The sequence below is a fragment of the Oncorhynchus clarkii genome, chromosome 2 (genome assembly GCF_045791955.1).
Source record: "Oncorhynchus clarkii lewisi isolate Uvic-CL-2024 chromosome 2, UVic_Ocla_1.0, whole genome shotgun sequence".
NCBI classification, from domain to species: domain Eukaryota; kingdom Metazoa; phylum Chordata; class Actinopteri; order Salmoniformes; family Salmonidae; genus Oncorhynchus; species Oncorhynchus clarkii.
Window position 1 is genome coordinate 46,810,976 of NC_092148.1, and position 21,746 is coordinate 46,832,721.

A 21,746-nucleotide genomic window follows, 5' to 3' on the forward strand; every position below is an offset into this window, starting at 1 on the left:
CTGAGGATTTGGATATAATGTTTTAAGCATCCTGCCATAGACCCTACCGCTCCACTACTAGTGACGCTAAAGCTGGCTGTGGAGTAAGTAACTAATGGAAACTGAGCCACATTTTTGGTAATGTCTCTTAGGATCAATGGATGAATCGCTTTTTTTCTCTCAATAAAATTCAGTACATTTCAAATGTTGGTGTACTGCCCCCTTTTTACCACATAAATGTGACAAAATTAGTATTTACTTCAAAATATGTTAAACGAAATAAGCTACTAAAATCAAATGACGGTAAATCGGATTTTTTGTAATAACGTGGATTGTACTTTGAAAAAAAAAAGTCTAGACACTCCTAGCAAAATTTCTCAAAAAATTGAGAAATTGCTATTGCTAAAAATCTTTTTGTTTGTTTATTTTTGACCAATTGAAAACAATCGCAGTAAGGTACTTAATTGTTACCCAGACATGATTTGATGTCAAGATAAAAACGCCTGCATTGGACCTTTCATTTTCCTTTTTGAAGTAGCTGTGATTGACCGTGGTGGAGTGGGTTGGGCTTTGTTGGACAAGCTGAGAGCTATCAGAGATGAGTGCAAGTCATTCGCTTTGGCTTTTAATGTAATTGATGAGCAAATTGCAAAGCAGAGGACGAGGGACAACGGCGTGGACACCTCACGTTAAAGATTTTCCTAGGTCGACTTTTTTAAATTCTTTATTTCATTTTGACGCAAACGAGCTTGATGTGAGCAAGGGGGAAACAAGAGCACTTGTTTTTTTAACCTTTCTCTCACCTTCACAGTGCACCTATCCACTATTTCACCTTTAGTTTAACTTATTTTGTGGTTCCTTGGATACTTTTGGCTTTCCAGCACGGCTTCACCTGGTCACCCTTTTACTGCAGTCTCACGAAACGGCACCAAGATTTCTTCCGCAACTTTAAAGCACTTCAGAGAAAAATCTACCAACAGGGAAAACATACTTTTGTCTTATACAAAGAAGCGCAAAAGTCACATAATGAGTCTCAAATCTGATTCTGAGCCGAACAACAATGTTGTATCCTTGGAAGAGGAGGTAAGGGGAAGATTAGTCCTTGGTGTTTTGTTGCGCACATTTTTTATTGAGCGTGTCAGTTGTGTTTATCGCTTTTTTTCAGGTCTGAGGATTCCAAGAAGTCTTATTCCATTTTTAAGACTGATTTGCATAGGGTGTAAACTTGTAGCTCATGTATCTTCCTTTGTAGCCTACCTTCGTTGTATCTTACACGTCTGTAGGCCTTTTAAATTGCGCCATATAAATCCAAATGTTGGATTTGAAAGTAGGAATGAGGCTACTTTTAAAGAAATTACTCCGAATTCACGGTTTTCACACTTCAACAGTACTTTGTTTTATTTTTGACCAAGTCAATATACCAAAAACACGTTGCCTTTTAGCATCGCATTTGACTCTTTAGGTGGATTGACACTATGCGACACACCTGTAACGTAGGGCTGGCTACCTTGTGGGAAAGCCAGCGTGCGATCAAACCACATATTGCTTCAATGTGAGTTACAATTTTTTTCGTCTTGTAAAGGCAGAGTTTACGAGAGTTCACTACTTACAAACTAAAGGGAGGATTTCTGAAGTCGAAATATTATTTGCAAACAGCCTGTGGAAATCTCATCGTTTTATTAGTCAACCTTGACCTTGAGAGCATTTCAGGAAAAAAAAGGTTGAATTTCGATTGTATGTTCAGCTTAGTCTTCCATTCCTAATTGAGACCTTAATTGCTGAACATTTGATTCCCCAATATTTTTTAAAGCATGAATTGGCTGCAACTGCGTTTTTATTAAATACAGCGTGTTTTGGAGGCTACTTCACTACTATGGGGAAGGTAATGCATAATCAAAATACACACTGCACATAATCTACAAGTAGGCCTACTGGAACATTCTGCAATTACTGCTATTCAATGGTCATTTAAGCAATAAGGCACAGGGGGTATGGGCTGTTTTTACACACGACGCAACGCTGAATGCCTGGATACAGCCCTTAGCAAGGTGACTTATTGCTATTATAAACTGGTTACCAAAGTAACAAATGTTTTGTCATACCTGTGGTATACCACGGCTGTCAGCCAATTAGCATTCAGGGCTTGAACTACCCAGTTTATAATTAAATATTCCCATAGTTTCTTGAAGACTTATTTGGGGCGGCAGGTTAGCCTAGTGGTTAGAGCGTTGGACTAGTAAAGGTTGCAAATTCAAATCCCCGAGCTGACAAGGTACAGATCTGTCGTTCTGCCCCTGAACAGGCAGTTTGGGCCGTCATTGAAAATAAGAATGTTCTTAACTGACTTGCCTAGTTAAATAAAGGTTAAACATTTTTATTGTAGGCTATGTCGAATGAGCTTTAATAGGACAACTATTACCCCATGAAAATTGAAATGTTTTACTCCATTGTAAACAATTTATACTGTTAGCTTCAGTGTGTTAAACTTGACCTCATGGATTTTCATTCTTTGCATCCATAGCTCAATCTATGAATTTGAGTAGTTTCTCCAGCCCCATCTCTTAGCTTTATAGTAAAAAAGTGGTGATACTGCTGTTTGGCTAAATTAATTTGAGATTGTGGCTTCAATGTGATTTACAGTGCCTTCGGAAAGTTTAGACCCCTTGACTTTTTCCAAGTTGTTACAATACTGCCTCATTCTAAAATTGATAACTTTATAAATTTTAATCTACACAACACCCCATAATGACAAAGCAAAAAAGGTTTTTTAGACATTGTGCAAATATATTTGGAAAGGCACATGCCTGTCCTATATAGGGTCCCACAGTTGACAGTGCATGTCAGAGCAAAAATCAAGCCATGAGGTTGAAGGAATTGTCCGTAGAGCTCAGACAGGATTGTGTCGAGGTACCCTTCTCCAGAACTGTGCCAAAACATTTCTGCAGTATTGATAGTCCCCAAGAAGTGTCCATCATTCTTCAATGGAAGAAGTTAAGGACCATCAATACTCTCCCTAGAGCTGGCCGCCCAGCCAAACTGAGCAATCGGGGGAGAAGGGCCTTGGTCAGGGAGGTGTTGATCACTGACAGAGCTCCAGCGTTCCTACGTGGAGATGGTTGCCCTTCTGGAATGTTCTCCCATCTCTTCAGCACTCCACCAGTTAGGCCTTCATGGTAGTGGCCAGACAGCACCTAAAGACTCTTAGACCTTGAGAAACAAGATTCTCTGGTCTGATGAAACCAAAATGAACTATTTTTCCTGAATGCCAAGCATCATGTCTGGAGGAAACCTGGCACCATCCCTACGGTGAAGCATGGTGGCGGTGGAAACATGCTATGGGGATGTTATTCAGCGGCAGGGACTGAGAGACTAGTCAGGATCGAGGGAAAGATGAATGGAGCAAAGTACAGATCCTTGATTTGAAAATCTTGAACCTGATCGAACATCTCTGGAGAGACCTGAAAATAGCTGTGCAGCAATGCTCCACATCCAACCTGACAGAGTTTGAGAGGATCTGCAGAGAAGAATGGGAGAAACTCCCCAAATACAGGTGTGCCAAGCTTGTAGCCTCATACCCAAGAAGATTTGAGGCTGTAATTGTTGCCGGAGGTGCTTTAACAAAGTACTGAGTAAAGGGTTTGAATACTTATGTAAATGTGTTATTTCCATTTTTTTATTTGAAAAAATCGGTTTTAACTTTTTCATTATGGGGTATTGTGTGTAGATTGACAATTTAATACACTTTAGATTAAGGCTGTAAAATAACAATGTGGAAAAAGTCAAAGGGTCTGAATACTTTCCGAATGCACTGAATGACATGTCCTGTGTGGCGTGGCTGGTAGAGCATGTCCAGGGTTGTGGGTTCGATTCACATGGTGGACCAGTATAAAAATGTATTCAGTCACTACTGTAAGTCCTGCTAAATGACAAATGTTAATGAGGGCTATCTATTAGTGGGGATTCCTTTGAGACGTACACTACCATTCAAAAGTTTGGGGTCACTTAGAAATTCTTTGTTTTTGAAAGCACATTTTGTCCATTTTTAAAATAACATCAAATTGATCAGAAATACACTGTAGAGATGTTTAATGTTGTAAATGACTATTGTAGCTGGAAACAGCTGATTGTACACCTATGTAGATATTCCATAAACAATCAGCTGTTTCCAGCTACAATAGTCATTTACAACATTAACAATGTCTACACTGTATTTCTGATCAATGTGATGTTAATTTAATGGACAGAATGTTCTTTCAAAAACAAGGACGTTTCTAAGTGACCCCAAACTTTTGATCGGTTGTGTACAGTACCAGTCAATAGTTTGGACAGCTATTCATTCCAGGCTTTTTCTTTGTACTATTTTCTACATTGTAGAATAATATTGAGGACACAAACTATGAAATAAACAAATCAAAATATATTTGCGGTTGTTCAAATAGGCACCCTTTGCCTTGATTAAAGCTTTGCACACTCTTGGCATTCTGTCAGCCAGCTTCGAGGTGGTCACCTGCAATGCATTTCAATTAACTTTGCCTTGTTCATTTGTGGAATTTCTTTACTTCATGCATTTGAGCCAGTCAGTTGTGTTGTGACAAGGTAGAGGTGGTATACAGAAGATGGCCCTATTTGATGAAAGACCCAGTCCATATTATGGCAAGAACAGCACAAATAAGCAAAGAGAAACGACAGCCCATTACTTTGACTGACCATGTCTTAATCAGGAAAATGTAAAGAACTTTGAACGTTTCTTCAAGTGCAGTCACAAACCATCAAGCGCTATGATGAAACTGGCTCTCATGAGGGCCGCCACAGGAAAGACCCAGAGTTACCTCTGCTGCGGAGGATAAGTTCATTTGAGTTACCAGCCTCAAATTGCAGCCCAAATAAATGAGTTCAAGTAACAGATGCATCTCAATATCAACTGTTCAGGGGAGACTGGGGTGAATCAGGCCTTCATGGTTGAATTGCTGCAAAGAAACCACTACTAAAGGACACCAGTAAGAAGAGACTTGTGTCAAACTCTAGCAATGGACATTAGACCGGTGGAAATCTGTCCTTTTTGGTTCCAACCGCTGTGTCTTTGTGAGACGCAGGGTAGATGAATGGAACTCTGCATGGAGCTGTGGGGGTGCTTTGCTGGTGACCCTGTCAGTGATTTATTTAGAATTTAAAGCACGCTTAACCAGCATGGCTACCACTGCATTCTGCAGCAATACGCCATCCCATCTGGGTTGCGCTTAGTCCTGCTATCATTTTTTTTTTCAACAGGACAATCGCCTTACACACCTCCAGACTGTAAGGGCTATTTGAACAAGAATTAGTGATGGAGTGCTGCATCAGATGACCTGGCCTCCACAATCCCCCAACCTCAACCCAGTTTGGGATGAGTTGGAAAAGCAGCCAACGAGCTCAGCATATGTGTGAACTCCAAGACTGTTAGAAAAGCATTCCTTGTGAAGCTGGTTGAGAGAATGCCAAGAGTGTGCAAAGCTGTCATTAATGCAAAGATTGGCTACTTTTGGACACTCTAAAATGCGTTTTGATTTGTTAAACACATTGTTTGGGTTACTACATGATTCCATGTGTTAATAGTTTTGATGCCTTCATTCTACCGTGTAGAAAATATTTAAAAAATAAACCCTTGAATGAGTGTTTCCAAACTTGAGTGGTACTGTATATCGTTTAATCTGCATGTTTACTGTCCAGCCTTGGCCCTTGAATATATTGCTACAGTGATGAAACTGCACAGCTTTGGTCCAGTGGAAGCTCTTGAATCCACTGCCAGCCCTGTCAAGCAATTACGCCTACAAAAACCAATGTAAAATCCTCCAGTAGGAGGCAGTATAATAATTTGTTTTCCACTTGAGTTCAAGCTACCCATTGTGCTGAGGCTGTTGCGACCTTGCTCATGGAAATGTTACAGGCCCTGTATGCTTTTTGGATCTTTTGTCAAAAGCCAATGAAGTGACTGTAGAATAATTGGATGAATATGACTATTTTGGTGAGTTTCATGTTACTTCAAAGTTAACACCTAGATTTCAGTTCATTATGCTTTGTCTTACCGGATAAACAAAATTTAGTAGTCATTATATCCTCAGACTTGTCCTCGGTGATCTGAAGTCAGCTTTTGGACCAGTGGTACTGTTCTTGTTTCATATGGCTTACTGCTGTAAATATCCTCCAGTGTACAGGTAATCTCTAAGGCTGCAGTACCTGTAGCCTACAGCCCAATCTCAAATAGACAACTAAACCCTAAACACTTGTGGAGATCTGAAAGGATGAAATATGGTAATGGCTCCCCCTGGTAGTTTAGGGAGAAGTTTCACTGTAATGCTCATACCAATCAAATCCTTACCCCAAGTGTCGGCCCTAGGGGAAAGGTCAACCATTTTAATTTGAGTAGAAAATGTGTGCAAAATGTCACTTGTGAATTTCTTCACAAACTGCAATGAGATCTGTATTTTAATTTACCATCTGAACATTGCACGCATTAAAGCTGGAATCCACATTACGGGAAACGGCGCACTGTTCACCCCAGCACCTTCTTTTTTTAGTTTATGAAACTGAGGGGAGGACCATTTTTAGAATTGTGGTTTAAAAAATTTAAACGCAATACATAATCTGCTGTTCTATCGCTCATGCAATGATTTCTGAGGGCAAAGTCTTCGTTGTTTTCCGTTGTTGTAATATTGGAAATTGGTGTGGCAGTTTCACCATTACTGATTCCAGCTTTAAGATGAACTTTTTTCTCTGAATTGCTAGATGGGTGTTAGTTACTGTGCTGCTATCGTAATTACCCTTGTTAGAAAATCAATTGATTGTGTTCTCCCAGGAATAATATACTCATGGTGTCTGAAGTGTTGAGTAATTTCCAGTGTATTGGTGGAAATTACCCTCTGTCCTGAAATAAGGAAAACGCATCTCTTGGTATTGCCTTTTGTGTGTGCACGCATCCTTAGCCTCCCTTTTAATGTCCAGGAACCTCAACCATATACTTGGCTAGGTTCTGAAATAGCCTTTCTAAATGTTTTTTCTTGATTCCTCACATCCTCTGTCTGAAATCTGTGATGCCCATTTGGTCTAAAATTAGATGCCATTCACCCTTGTTGTGTTTAATCGGCAGGTTCAATTTAACAAGTATCAGTTCCCTTTGGCTGAAGTTGCCATAATTTCCCCAAAAGGCCTGTTAATATGAGCCCTAGGTGGTGTTCACATTTATTCCTTCGAAAGCCTGGCGTTCACTTGTTCTCATCCTATCTAGTGCAAAAAAAACATTCTCACAGATTAGCTGTACATTGGCAGAAGTCTCTGAATACCTGTACATTGGTGAAATTTATGAAAATGTCATTTTTTCTAAAGTAAGCCTCAGTGAAAAATGCTACAGAAGGTAAGAATGGAAAACCTGAAATTAAACAGCTGGGGTGACTTCACACAAGGCAATATACACGCTTCTGTAGCCTTTTAAGGTGCCGAGTGAGTGTTAAAGGCTCAAAGCTGTACCCAAATTAAGCCTGAAGTTCAACTTGTATTCATTGTTGTGAATTGAAATGGATGTATCAATGCTGATAGTTGTAATTGCTAGATTTTCGCTTTCAATATCAAATGTACACCTCTTCTGAGGCGTCTGTGCTTCAGCTAGTAAACTCTGCTTCTCATGTGCATTGGTTGGCTTCTTCATGCATTTTGACATAACACAACTTATCTGGAATTTGAAGCTACATAAGAAATAGGCTACTTGACCTATTGAGCTAATAAAAAAGGAAATTGACAAATTATAACTATTGAACATATAAACTTAGCTCATTTGAATCAAAGTAGGGTTGTTTCTTTAAGGGTGTTAAGTCTTGCTCTTTTCATTCTATCCCATGCCTGCCTCACTCGGGGCGGCAGGGTAGCCTGGTGGTTAGAGCGTTGGACTAGTAACTGAAAGGTTGCAGCAAGATCAAATTCCCGAGCTGACAAGGTACAAATGTTCTGCCCCTGAACAAGGCAGTTAACCCACTGTTCCTAGGCTGTCATTGAAAATAAGAATTTGTTCTTAACTGACTTGCCTAGTTAAAAAATATAAAATAAACTCAAACATTGGTTTCTGAACCCCAAAAACATTAGTCCTGTTGCCAGGACAAAATATGTTCAAAATCAAAGCATAACTAGCATAGCCAGGTTTTAAATTGGGGGTATGCATATTGCTTCAACCCTCACTCTTGGATGATCTCTTGTGATTTTTATACCCTACTATGGCAACCTCATCTGACCTTTTTTTAGTAGCGTGTGTCTCAAGTTAGCATTTTGTGTTTCCAGGTACGAACTCTCTTTGTCAGCGGCCTTCCAGTTGATATCAAGCCACGGGAACTCTACCTGCTCTTCAGACCATTCAAGGTAGGCCAGAATATTTTGCCAAATGTCTGAACTATTACTTTTTTCCTGATTCACCTTATTGACATGCTTAATAAGTGTGTCCAGCTTGTCAAGTTCGGTGTTCTTGTGACTTACAAGGTGTTTGTGGTTTTACTTGCATTTACAGGGTTATGAAGGATCCCTTATTAAGTTGACTTCAAAGCAGGTGAGACTATGTCCATATCTGAGGTACAAAGGGAGTGAGGATGCTTGTAGTTGATTGTACTGTAAACTTGCAATTTTATACCTTCAAGTGATGCTCTAGTAGCCTAAATATTAGATGTTTCCTTTGGTTCATTCCTTCATTATTGCTGCTAACAGACACCATTGTTTGCATGTGGAAATGTAACAGTGTACCTTTTAGCCAATCTAAGAGTCATCAGTCTTCTCCCTGTATTGTCTCTGATGCTCTGTTCTCTCGCTCTCTCTTCCAGCCTGTCGGGTTTGTTACCTTTGACAACCGGACAGGTGCTGAAGCTGCGAAGAACGCATTAAATGTAAGCGGTCATTCAGCCATTAATAAGTGGACGTGAGGCTATCCCTGAATTGTTGAGTAATCCTCTTCAACCTTTGGGGATTTGTTTTCATGCTGAACTGCAGGTTGACACCTTGACATAGGAACTGAATGTTGACCTTGACTTCAATTCCAATATGCAAGATTGTTGGGTCACGACTGCCCACTACGGAAGACTCAATTCTCTACTTACCATAAGGCAGTTGAAATGTGACAAGATGGCTGTTTTTACTGTGATATATTTTACATCGATGGTTCAACTAATGTAGTCATGTATAACCAGTCAACTGAAAGGCCTCCTTTTCCATATTGACCAGAAGCTCTACCACCCCCCCAACCCCCTCTCCCTATAAGTGTTTTCCTCAATGGGCTCTTCTGAAGAGTTGCTGTGGTACAGTAATTTGACCTGCATGCATGTGAGCAGACTAAAGAGCACTTTGCACCTCTTCTCAGAGAATAGTCCCACCACCCCCTTACAGTGTTCACTATCTCTCTCTAGGGGATCCGTTTTGACCCCGAGAGTCCCCAGACCCTGCGCTTAGAGTTCGCTAAAGCCAACACGAAGATGGCAAAGAGTAAGCTGATGGCCACACCGAACCCCTCAAATATCCACCCAGCTCTAGGAGCACACTTCATTGCACGGGACCCATGTAAGTGTGCGGCTCTACCCTAGAAACACTCACCACGCGGACATAGGCTTCCCCCAATCCTCCTTTCCCCCCTCTCCTTTTAGAATATGCACTACAGACAATGCTGGATCAACTAACTCACCTCTACACCTCAAGTAGATTGTAGTTTTATCTCGGCTGGTCAGGCACAACTAGGTAGTGCACAATGTTTCACTTCAATTAAATTCACCTTGATTGTTGGAACCAGGACTATGAGGGGTCCTCCAGTGGTTATTAATTAATCTGCAGCACCAGGGTTTTTAATCCCATGCACCTGCGCTTTGCTCCCCCAAACACTGTTAAATCCACACTTTAAATAGTCTCGGCTCTCATCCTCATTGACGGGTCCCCCAGAAGTAAGGCACGGTGAAAGAGATAATTGTTCTAGTCAGACTAGCAGGACATGGATCCAGTTTGAATACTTGACCCAATACATCCTCCTGCCCTTATTCATGGATCACTGCTCTAACATATTTACACAGGTGTGAACAATTTGGTTGGGAACTTGATTTCACACATATTCCGTTAATTCAAAAATCATCTGGAGGCCAGTTACGTTTTCCAACTTTTTAAACATGGCCATTGTCCTGAGTCATTTAGGCACCAAAAGGGAGCAAATGCTTTTGAAATGAGAAGATGCTAACTGATATCTCCTTAAAGTTATCTTTTTGTCCCCCCCCCCCCCCTCCAAGAAATTCCCAAATTGATATCAGAACTACTATGCATTTGAGCATATTTTTTTTCTTCCATAGATGACCTAACAGGGGCAGCACTGATCCCGACCTCTCCCGAGGCGTGGGCCCCTTACCCACTGTACACCACGGAGCTTCCCCCTGGGCTCCCCCATGCTGCCTTCACCTACCCGGCCGCTGCCGCTGCTGCCGCAGCCCTCCACGCCCAGGTGAGGGACCAACCGGTGGGTCTACTGCCCCTTCAACATCTCTCTCTCTCATTTACCATCCCTTGCTATATGTGTAGCATATGATTGCGGAACATGCATGGATACACATCAGGATTGGGCTCAATCCCAAATAAAATTGGATAATCATTCTTGATAGTTCCATTTCAATCGTCTGACATAAGGAACCAGTAGTGAGCTTATCCACCCTTAAACATGCACAACCTGACACTGTATTGTTCAACATGACAGGGGATCCATTCTGCGCATTTGGGAGGGCTTGTTGCCAAGCCCGCTGACTGCCTGTCTTGCATACTGTAAGAAACCACACCAGTGGAGTAAAATAAGGGTCCAACCTCTGTCTGCTTCACTCCTTTCGTAAAATTCCTCACAACAACATTCCTGTGCACGGGATTCGTTGCTAAGAGATCACAACAGAGAAAATCTGTTTTTAATTGGCTCTCAGGTTGGATTATGCATTGGTCGTTGAGTGAATCTGTTGCCCATAAAGTCCTGTAAAACGTTAGCTAAACCTCTTCACTGTTTTGGCTGTTTCTATGACCTCCTAAAACGAGTGAGTGAGGACAGTCTTGACAGCACTGCTCAGATAGAGCATTGTTTTATTCACAATGAACTCTGACCCTCAAGTATGATACATGGAATTATGAGGTGTCATTAAATACGGGGTGTCTCGTGTTTCTTGTGTAGGGAATCTGTTGAATTAAATTAATTTGCTTGCTTCGCCCCTAGATATGCATTTTGATGGCTTTGTCACAAGTACAATATCATACATTCTTATACTGTAAGATAATAGAATGTGTCTCATCACTCTGGTGACTAGAGTGGTATGACTCTAAATGATGTTCATTGTAAACCTTTAATCGGTTGTGACTGGTTGTCCTGCGAACCAGCTCTCGGTGAGCAGACCAATCGTTTGGTTGGCTCTGGCATTCCTGCGAATTGCCGTAGCAATAACTCAATGCGAGTTAAAGGTCAAAGCTGTGTAGGGGTTGACTGTTTTCTACCTGCCAGCACATATCATCCTGACTCTGTACTTCAGGGCTACAGTGTACCTGAAGTCTTGGGCATGTTGTGTTCCCTGTAGCTGTTCCCTTTGCTTTTACAAATATTCTGGTTTAAGGGAATGCAGTTGTCTTTTCTCACTCACACATTCAATTGCAGTTTTCCATGGGTGGCATTGTACTAACTGTTCCCTTAATAGTTGTGGAATACACACCAATTGGAAACCTTCCTGGAAACCACAGTATATCATGTCGATGGCCGGCTGCAAAAGAGACCATTAAAGGTGAAAGTGCAGTCAAATCTCAGTAACTGCGAACTGTAAAGTTCAGTGAGGTGAATGAGGGCATCCATGCATCATTCATTCCCCTCAATGTGCATAGGTAATCAAAGTCTTAGGTCAGAGGGCCTTTTGTTATGTAATGTGTAGCGCCTGCAGAGCTAAGCCCCCAAATTCCACAAGTTCACTTATGAGATGCTGTGTATTTGTAGTAGTCACCAACCTTGGTCCTGGAGAACTACAATGCATTTGTATCAAATAAGATTTTATTTGTCACATGCGCCAACTACAACAAACTGAAATGCTTACTTATAAGCCCTTAACGAACAATGCCGTTTTCAGAAACATAAGAGTTAAAAAAAAACATTAACATTAGTAAATATTTTAAGTAACAAGGCTACCAGTACAGAGTCAATGTGCGGGGGTACAGGTTAGTAGAGGTAATTGACGTAATATGTACATTATGGGTAAAGTGACTATGCATAGATGATAAACGGCGAGTAACAGCCCAGCACCAAAACTACATTTTGTGAACACTGGTATCTGGGAAATAGCTCAGCCTCACCCTCCCTCTTTTTCATTATGATTGAAAAGACAACTGATGCTAGATCTGCCTTGTTTAGTGCTGGCTGGAACAAAAGCCTGCACACCCTGTAGCTCTGTTTACTGTAGTAAAACCACCTCCCTCACAGTTGATAGGAATAGAGGGATGCTACCCCTAGATGCTGATCTTGAGACAGTTTTGCATTTGCCCCACTAATGGTTAGGATTAGGGGAGATGCTGATCCCCTAGATTTGTATTGCAGGTGGCTGGTAGCACCTTAATTGGGGAGGACGGGCTCCTAGTAATGTCTGGAATGGAATAGATGCAATGGTGTTGATACCATTCCATTTACTCCATTTGAGCTTCCCTCCCCTCAGCAGCCTCCTGTTATCTGTTCCTTGGGGGGAAACTTCCCCCTGTGGCTAATAGCTCTGCTACTTGAACTTTGACCCAACAATGGTGGCTGCTCATTGATGGGCTCCCTCATACATTAACAGGCTCCCTCTCATTCTATTTGCATAGGAAGTTAATTGTTAAGTCTATTTTCCAAGCCCAGCGGGGCCCGAGGAATGTGGGGCATTCTGAGGGGCGCGTTCCGGGGGGAAAAAAGAATGCAACATGACCACAGGGTATGGAAGTGCTGAACACATTGTCTGGTGTTCTCCTACCGGTGCCCTTGGCTGGAACACAAAGGTCTGATGCGTGGCACTGTCCAATGGGGGACAGGAAAACAACTAATGGCGATGTGGTGAAAGCTACAGAAATTGGGTCTGAAAACAGTAGCTTTCCTGTACAGCTCAGTGGATGGTTTGTAGAGTAGACTGACACTAATGCCCTCTGGCGTGTGGAGTTGTACTGTAGGTTAAATGTCTTGTCAGTGAAAGTCAATTATTTGAACTTGGAGCACCCCCAGACTAGATCCTGTTTTGATTATTTCTGCTGTTCTCCCCATTTTTAGTACCTCTGTGGCTAAAACATTCCTTACTCCAGGATACTTCAACTGGTGACTATCCGGGAGAATAAAGAAAAAGGAGCACTCTGTTGCTGTGTAAATCAGATTTATTGACCGAACAAACAATGGATACTCTGTAACAATTGAATGTCTGTAAAGTGTCTGAAGCAATATTCACATAACCAAGTATTTGGTAACCCTGAAAGTAATTTTGTCTCTGTTAAGGTGATCAGAAGAATACTAGGCCAGTATTTCACCTGGGTTGTGTTCATTAGGCAGCACATGGAAGAAAACGGACCAACAGGGAGAGACTACCTTGTCTAATAAATCAAATGCGGAACATGACCCAAGCATGGGCTTTTCTGCTGGAGTGCCCTCTAAGTCTGCTTTGTATTCCCCAGATGCGTTGGTACCCGTCCCCATCTGAAACCTCACAACCAGGATGGAAATCCCGTCAGTTCTGTTAAGTGTTTAGTAAGTATGACCCATCCCAAGAAGCCTAGCTAAACTGTCTGCATCCGAAATGGCACCCTATTACTTACTACACAACTTTTGACAAGAGTCTACATAGGAAGTAGTGCACTGAAGAGAATAGGGTGGGTGCCCTTTCAGACTCATGTCATGATTTCTTGAGCTTTCACACGTGAGGCTTTCAGTTGGCTAATTTGTATGGACTTGCAAAACAATGTTTTTAAACTGTTTTCTCGCTCTCCCCAGATCCCATTCAGTACCTGAAGGTTTTTGTTTTTCCCCTCAGAGCAGAGTAAAGGTATTCTGAACTCAATTGAATTTAAATCCGGTTTATTTAACGGACATTAAGGTGCATTACCGATGTTGCTTTCCTCGCAGAAAAATGGAGAGGAGGATTTTGAGACCGTGGAAACATGTTGCGGACGACAATCTGAAGCAGAAGACAATCTGACTTTTTGGCCTTTGACGGTACAGCCCCCCCCCCCCCCCCCCCCCCCCAAAAAAAAGTGTGCGCAGTCTTTTCTCGAAGTGGACCTAACTGTGTGCTGAAACTATCAAGCTGCTCTCTATTGGATGTGGGTGGGACTCAACAATCAATCCATGTTGAGGTATTTGGCATGAATTAGAAATCCAAACATTTTGTCATTTCGTATTGCTTATGTTGCCATAATAGCGAGAGGTCTCGGCGGACCCCTACAGTATGTTTTCATTATTCTTAGTCTCGCTTCTTTGAAGATTACCTTGGATTGAGTTGCTTACGATGTTACCTGCGAAGTAGATGCAGACATCTTGTTACTTGTAATTTTTGTTTTTTCTTTGTTCAGAATGGATAATGTATGCACTGGGTTTTCTTTTTCTTCCTCTGATCTTTAACTGTAAACCTGTCCAAGAATGCTGACGCTGTCTGTAACCGTGGACCTTTTGAATGCAACCTCTAATGACCCAGTTTTGCCAAAATATCTGTCTGTTTAGATTATATTTGAACAGAAAAGTGAGTACAAGTATTTTTGTACATTTGTGTAATGAGTATTTATGCATTTTTGTGCAATTTAAAGAAGTAATCTGTATAAGTTGATGTTTAGTCTGCCCTTGTGGGTTTCTTTGGTGTTATTTTTGATGGATGTTGAATCCTGTCTATAATATCCTGTTTTGAAGTAGAACAAAAGTGCAATTTTCTTTGGCTTGGTGTTAAATACTGAAATATTCTGACCGTGGCAGTCAGAACTGCTACTGTACATGGACTGCTAACATGAGATTGCTGTAAAACAAAATGCTGATCATTCAGAATGTGAAACTGGATAATAAATGGATTGATCTGAAGCTTTTTCTTTTTTTTAAGGGACTGATCAAATGTTACCTCTAAACTGAAGGATGGAACATGATGGATCTGAACATAGATGTACACTTTGAATTGGCCACTTTTGGTTTCTGGTGGTCCCCCATGATGTCCTTGGATTGCATTTCATTCTAGCCTTTGGGTCTTTGTTATAATAAATGCGTAGGAGCAGTTGTAGTGCTCTGGGGACTTAAATGGTAACTTTAAAAAATCTACTCAAACATGTGCCAGTTCACGCAAAAGTTGTCATTAATAAAAACTGATGTGAGAATGTGCTTAATGCCCCGCAAACTTTAGACTGTGCATGTGCATGATGTAGTGGTTGAATTGCAGACAGTACTTTGTGAAAAGGGGGGGATATGCCATGATTAGGCCTATTTTTATTTTTTTTACTGGAAAATATAGTAAAAATATGCTGTCGTTAGTGAGGAGTGTTTGCAATCTAAAATAATTAGCAGAATAACTTGACTGACGCTTTCATACTACTGACACAGCCAAAAAAATAAGGTACTTCACAATTGTAAATGGCTAAGTATTTAGTGATCTGACCTGGACCATGGTTTAAACAATAGGCTGCAGTTGAACTTCAGAACAGTTCACCTTTTCCATTGATGTATGAAGACTACTGCGTAAGTACCTTAATTTCATATTTCTGGAGTAGACATTTCAGTATTCGTGGTCAGTCCAGCATAGGCTGAGAGAAATGGATTCAAACATGCTACTGACAGGTTCACAAATTATTTATATTTTCAAAATCTAAGTCCTTTTCCAAATACAGCGTTAGTTACTGCAAAGGCGAAACATTCTGCCAAAATGAGGATGCAGTGTTTCAGCTTCGGGGTTTAATAAATTATCCATACACACACATCCAACACCACTCTGACAGTGATTGTGACATGATTGTGGTTCTGAAATGAATGAGGTAAAACTTAGACTATAGCACTGCTCTACATGACTAACAAGCTTGTACATTACAGCACAGGCTATACACTGTAGCAGGAAGTTTGTGCACATGGCAAATACCTACACAGACTATGGCACTTGTAGACATGGTAAACTTAGAACATCTAATGTAAACAGTGCAGTATTGTATGTCTACACAACATTAACCATGATCGTTGTACACAGAAAATTGCCTACCACCCCAGAAATGCTAACGAACAGCTAATTGCTAACAGGCATGCTAAATACTAATTCATTCTGAATGGAAATGCTACCACTAGGGGAGATGGCTAACAAGCTCAACGTAAATGGTGATTAGAACAATAGGCGATGTGCTCTGAAAGTGAGACCTCTTAAGTCACTTTTCGATGTATGCACAAAATATCAGACAGCAAAGGTATTGTGACCACAGGAGGGAAACGTAGCGACAGATAGGCCTAGTTTTGTTTGGGTGGGGAGCCAGGCCGAGCCAATCAGAATGAGTTTTTCCCCACAAAAGGGCTTTATTACAGACATGGTAGAGAAATTAACATTCAATTCACTGGCAAAAGCTTTGACGGACAAGCTCCCTCAACTTGAGACATCTGTGGCACTGTGTTGACAAAACTGCACATTTTAAAGTGGCCTTTTATTGTCCCCAGTACAAGGTGCACCTGTGTAACGATCATGCTGTTTAATTAGCTTCTTGATATGCCACACCTGTCAAGTGGATGGATTATCTTGACAAATGAGAAATGCTCACTAACAGGGATATAAACAAATGTGTGCTCAAAATGAGAGGAAAATAAGGTTTTTGTGTGTATGGAACATTTCTGGTATTTTTTATTTCAGCTCATGAAATATGGGACCAACACAACATCAAATATATTTATAAAGCCCTTCTTACATCAACTGGTATCTCAAAGTGCTGTACAGAAACCCAGCCTAAAACCCCAAACAGCAAGCAATGCAGGTGTAGAAGAACAGGGGCTAGGAAAAAACTCCCTAGAACATGTGTTTATATTTTTGTTCAGTGGTGGTACTGGCTATATGTCCTTCAGTAGGGACTACTTATGGGATGAAGATGCAACATTCTGGAAATGTATGTATGATATTTGTGAGACAGATCATGCTTTCCATCCGATCCTGCAACCTCCACTGGATACAGGTATGATCCTGCTTGCTCTGGATTCCAGTGAAGTGACAATGTGATATCGCTAGTTGATATTGACTGCTAACATGAAAGCTTTAAAATGCAGTTTATTTCTGTATCTTGCAGTTTGAAAATGCATCACTGTTTAGGGCTGTAATGACAGGATACATTTGCGCTGCGATTGTGTGTCCATGTGCGCGTGCGGGGTTCTCAAGTTTTGAACCATATCTTTTTGGGGGTGGTGGGTGAAAGTTTGAAAACCGCTGAGCTAGCGAACAGATTGCTGATTTGCTGTAACAGCTATAGGACGGGTTGCAGCGCAAACGTGAAATTGTAGAGAGAGCGAGAGAGGACTGCCATAAATTAATATGCAGTTAAAAAATGGTTTAGTGGGCAAGAATATGAACAGTTTACTTTGCAATATCACTGGCAATGGGGCAACAATTAGTAGCAAAGGCCTACTGGTCTTTTGGTATGTCCAAATTGCTTCAAATTGATTTTTACTTAGGAAGCTTGCATTTGGAATTTGTTCAACTTAATTATTACGACTTCAGAATGCACGACTTGGACTTGACAATATCAATTTGGGACTCGATTTGGACCTTCGGATAATAGTGATTTGGTCCCACCTCTGACTTTTGGTTATACAACGTTATATGGTAATGCTAGTGAGCCAGGCTAGTTATGATAACACAGATTCAAGGGGAAGGATACTGTAGCTAGTTAAATACAGCAAGGTAATGTGCTGTAGATTGTCAGGTGAAGCAGTGTATGGCTCACGTTAGCTAGCTACCTTGCTAACAACAACTGTAGCCCGTTAGCATTTAGGGTCAATTCAGGTCAGGCACTTGGATATTAACTTGCTAGCTAATCATAGGATGTAGCCAGTTTGCTTTCAATGTTTCAACTCGAACTAGCCAGTTTATTTCAACTCGGACAAAGATCAACCCGGATTTGCAAGTTAGGTGCACTACAATACCAAAAGTATGAGGACAGGCGATTTTTTTTTTTTTTTTACACACTACGTTCTTCAGCACTCTCCGGTCCTGTTCTGTGATCTTGTGTGGCCTACGACTTCCCGGCTAAGCCGCTGTTGCCCCTAGACGTTTCCAAATCCCAATAACAGCACTTCCAGTTCACCGGGGCAGCTCTAGCAGGACAGAAATTTGACTGGTTGGAAAGGTAGGACAGGTGCCACGTTGAAAGTCCCTGAGCTCTTCAGTAAGGCCATTCTATTGCCAATGTTTGTCTACTTATTTTACCTATTATTTAACTAGGCAAGTCAGTTAAGAACAAATTCTTATTTACAGTGGGTCAACTGCCTTGTTTAGGGGCAGAAAACGAAAGCTCGGGGACTTGATCTAGCAACATTCCGGTTACTGGTCCAAAGCTCTAACCACTAGGCTACCTGCCGTGCAGCCATGCTCTGTGCTCGATTTTATACACCTGTCAGCAACGTGTGTGGCTGAAACAGCCAAATCCACAAATTTGAAGGGGTGTCCACATACTTTTGTATGGGGACATCGTCTGCTAATCCAAACAAACATGCCCAGTGTGGCCATGTCTAGCCCAATGACATCGCAAAACCCACCCACAAGGCCTGAAAACGAGCCCGAAATGTTTTGGGGTTTTTTTGCACAAAGAGAGGAGCTGCCACGTTTATCCAATAAACCCTTTTTCCATAACGTTTTCGAGCAAATTAAGGAATATCGATGTAATTTGTAATGACGTAGGCTAAGAAGCAAGTTTTCCATCAAAATAATTATTGCGAGTTTTAAGAATATGTCCCAAAAGATTATTTGCTTTTTTATTAAACTCGCCAGATTATTTTCCATCAATGGATGTCGATTTAACTTGTTTCACTGCTATGATTAAGCAATAAGGCCCGAGGCTGTGTCCTACAACACCTCCCTTAGCCATGGTATATTGGCCATATACTACAAACCCCTGAGGTGCTTTATTTATATTATTAACTGGTTACAAATGTAATTAGAACAGTAAAGCGTTTTTTTTCCGTCGGTACACAGTCTGATATACCAAGGCTTTAAACCAATCAGCATTCAGGGCTCAAACCACCCAGTTTATAATTGTAAATGAGTGCCATTTGCTCATGTGCAGGAGAGTGCTGAAAGTTGGGCAGAGGATCTCGAAATCTCTGCAAGAAACACTTGAACAAACTTCAAAAAACAAATGTTAAGCTATTTTCTTGGCAATTGTGCCAGATGTTAAGACTACAAACTGTTATAAATGGCCTAATTGCAAGATTGATTTGTTATTTCAATAGACTGACTAAAATCAGGGTTTACAATTGCAATTTAACTTTGCCATGCTAGATGCAGGAATAAGCCCTGATAGGCCAAAATCTAATTTCATGGAAAAGTCCACACTGACATTAAATGGGATAGAGCTGTGACCATGATCACAGTTGATAACGTCCAATTAATTTAACTAAACAAGGCCATCAATAATTGCAAAATAACACAATGCTACAACAACAAACTGAAGTTATAGTATATGCTTTTTATTAAATCTGTTTGCCAGCTTCAGGTAGGCTACACAAGTGGCACAAATTGATTTGCAATGACTGCAGCTATATAGTCATTTCAAAAATGTATTGTATCAAAATGTAGGCAAGAGTAGCCTCGAATGGAATATAAATAAATAGCCTACTTGACGGCCAACATATGCAAATGTGCCTTTCTCCACATTGTCCGTTTCATTGTGGACTTTTCCCCCCCATAACAAGCACGCGAGGGAGTTCGATAACTTCCATTTAAAATTTCCTCTCGCGCACCGTTCGAGATCCAAGAACTGAGCATACGTAAAATCCTTCGATTGATATGGTTTTCCATAAAGTCGACATCAGAATGCAATTCTTTACACCACCTCTGAGCTTATTTATCTGTGCTCTAGTGGCCTAAAGTCATTTTCCATTGCTTTGTCGCGGTTATCAGTTCTAGCGCGTTAATAAGTTTTATGGAAAAACTGTTGAAAATAGCTGTCATCATAATGACAATCTAAATAGCCTAACTATAACTGGTAAAAAAAGTGTGTGCTTGTTCTTCTCTGTCTCCGTGACTCAGCTGCCTGCTAAAGTGCTCTCTCAAAAAGTGCTCTTATGCACACCCTTCCGGTCCTCCACTCATTCACTTACGCAATAACAGCCTGCTCACTGCCTGATAGTCAGCAGCAGCAGGTCACAGTGAAAAAAACACTGAACAAAAATATAAGCGCAACATGTAAAGTGTTGGTCCCATGTTTCATGAGCAGAAATAAAATATCCCAGAAATGTTCCATATGTAGAAAAAACGAATTTCTCTCAAATATTGTGCAAAAATGTGTTGATGTCATGATAATCCATCCACTTGACAGGTGTGGCATATCAAGAAGCTGATTAAACATGGTCATTACACAGGTGTACCTTGTGCTGGGGAAAATAAAAGGCCACTCTCAAATGTGCAGTTTTGTCACACAACCAAATGCCACAGTTGCCTCAAGTTGGGGGAGCGTGCAATTGTCATGATGACTACAGGAATGTCCACCAGAGCTGTTGCCAGAGAAATCTATGTTAATTTCTGTACCATAAAGCACCACCAACGTCATTTTAGAGAATTTGGCAGTACGTCCACCCGGCCTCACAACTGCAGACCACATGTAACCATGCCAGCCCATGACCTACACATCCGGCTTCTTCACCTGCGGGATTGTCTGAGGAGATGGGGTGCTGCTGAGGAGTATTTCTGTCTGTAATAAAGCCCTTTTGTGGGGGAAAACTGATTCTGATTGGCTGGGCCTGGATCCCAAGTGGGTGGGCCTATGACCTCCCAGGCCCACCCATGGCTGCGTCCCTGCCCAGTCATGTGAAATCCATAGATTAGGGCCTAATGCATTTTTTTCAATTGACTGATTTCCTAGTATGAACTGTAACTCAGCAAAATCTTTGCAATTGTTGCATGTTGTGTTTTTAATATTTTTTTCAGTGTATATCATTTCTTTAAAGAGAACAGTACCGCGTCCGTTTTCACCCGCGCTGAGAACTGCTGATATGGCAACCCTAAACATGCATGCTCTCATAAGGGTCGTTCCATGTCATTTCAGCAAGCCATGATACCCACCTTCTCAGATTGTTCTGAAATCATTTATGTAGTTAAAATTGATAAGATTAGCATTCCTTCAACATTATTCTGTTGAAATATAATTTGATCTCTGAGAAAGTAAGCTAATTTATTGCACCCAAATTGGACATTTTAATTTATAGGACTCATGTAATATTCAATAAATATAGTACCTAACATCCGATTTGGACCAAAGTTTTTAGTAACAAAGAGTAAGAAATTATCAAAAGCCTCCCACGGACCAACAAACACCTCACGCCAATCCCACCCTAACAACGAGTATAGAGTATCAGTTCTCTATGTATGACAAGTAGTATGGAGCTGTGGCTCGGAGTATTGTTTCTTCATACTATGTAATTTATTCTCAGTGAATTTTTTTTTTTTTTTTTTTTTTTTTTTTCCCCTGTTCAGAGAAATGTATAATTGAAGTTGTTAGGTATGTGTTCCATCCCACATCCTGATATTACCAGGTGCTGACCACTAGATGGTGCTATTCCT

At 40.9% G+C, this 21,746-nt stretch overlaps 1 protein-coding gene across 4 annotated transcripts; it reads left to right on the top strand.

The window, feature by feature from the left end:
- The first annotated feature begins 515 nt into the window (after window positions 1-515).
- LOC139368613 (RNA binding protein, mRNA processing factor 2a) lies at window positions 516-15,043 on the top strand. Of its 4 annotated transcripts, none has more exons than XR_011627002.1 (9): window positions 552-1,062; window positions 8,281-8,358; window positions 8,504-8,542; window positions 8,811-8,873; window positions 9,390-9,540; window positions 10,311-10,459; window positions 13,654-13,726; window positions 13,970-14,021; window positions 14,102-15,043. XR_011627002.1 is itself a non-coding variant. In XM_071107708.1 (8 exons), the coding sequence occupies exons 1-7, from the start codon at window positions 1,006-1,008 to the stop codon at window positions 13,717-13,719; spliced, it is 603 nt and encodes a 200-aa protein (XP_070963809.1). In that variant the 5' UTR covers window positions 516-1,005; the 3' UTR covers window positions 13,720-13,726; window positions 13,970-15,043. The 4 variants fall into 4 exon arrangements, 2 of the variants coding, with proteins under 2 accessions (XP_070963809.1, XP_070963795.1); XR_011627000.1 differs by having other exon boundaries at window positions 565-1,062; window positions 10,311-10,474; XM_071107708.1 differs by having other exon boundaries at window positions 516-1,062; window positions 13,970-15,043.
- Window positions 15,044-21,746: the final 6,703 nt, after the last annotated feature.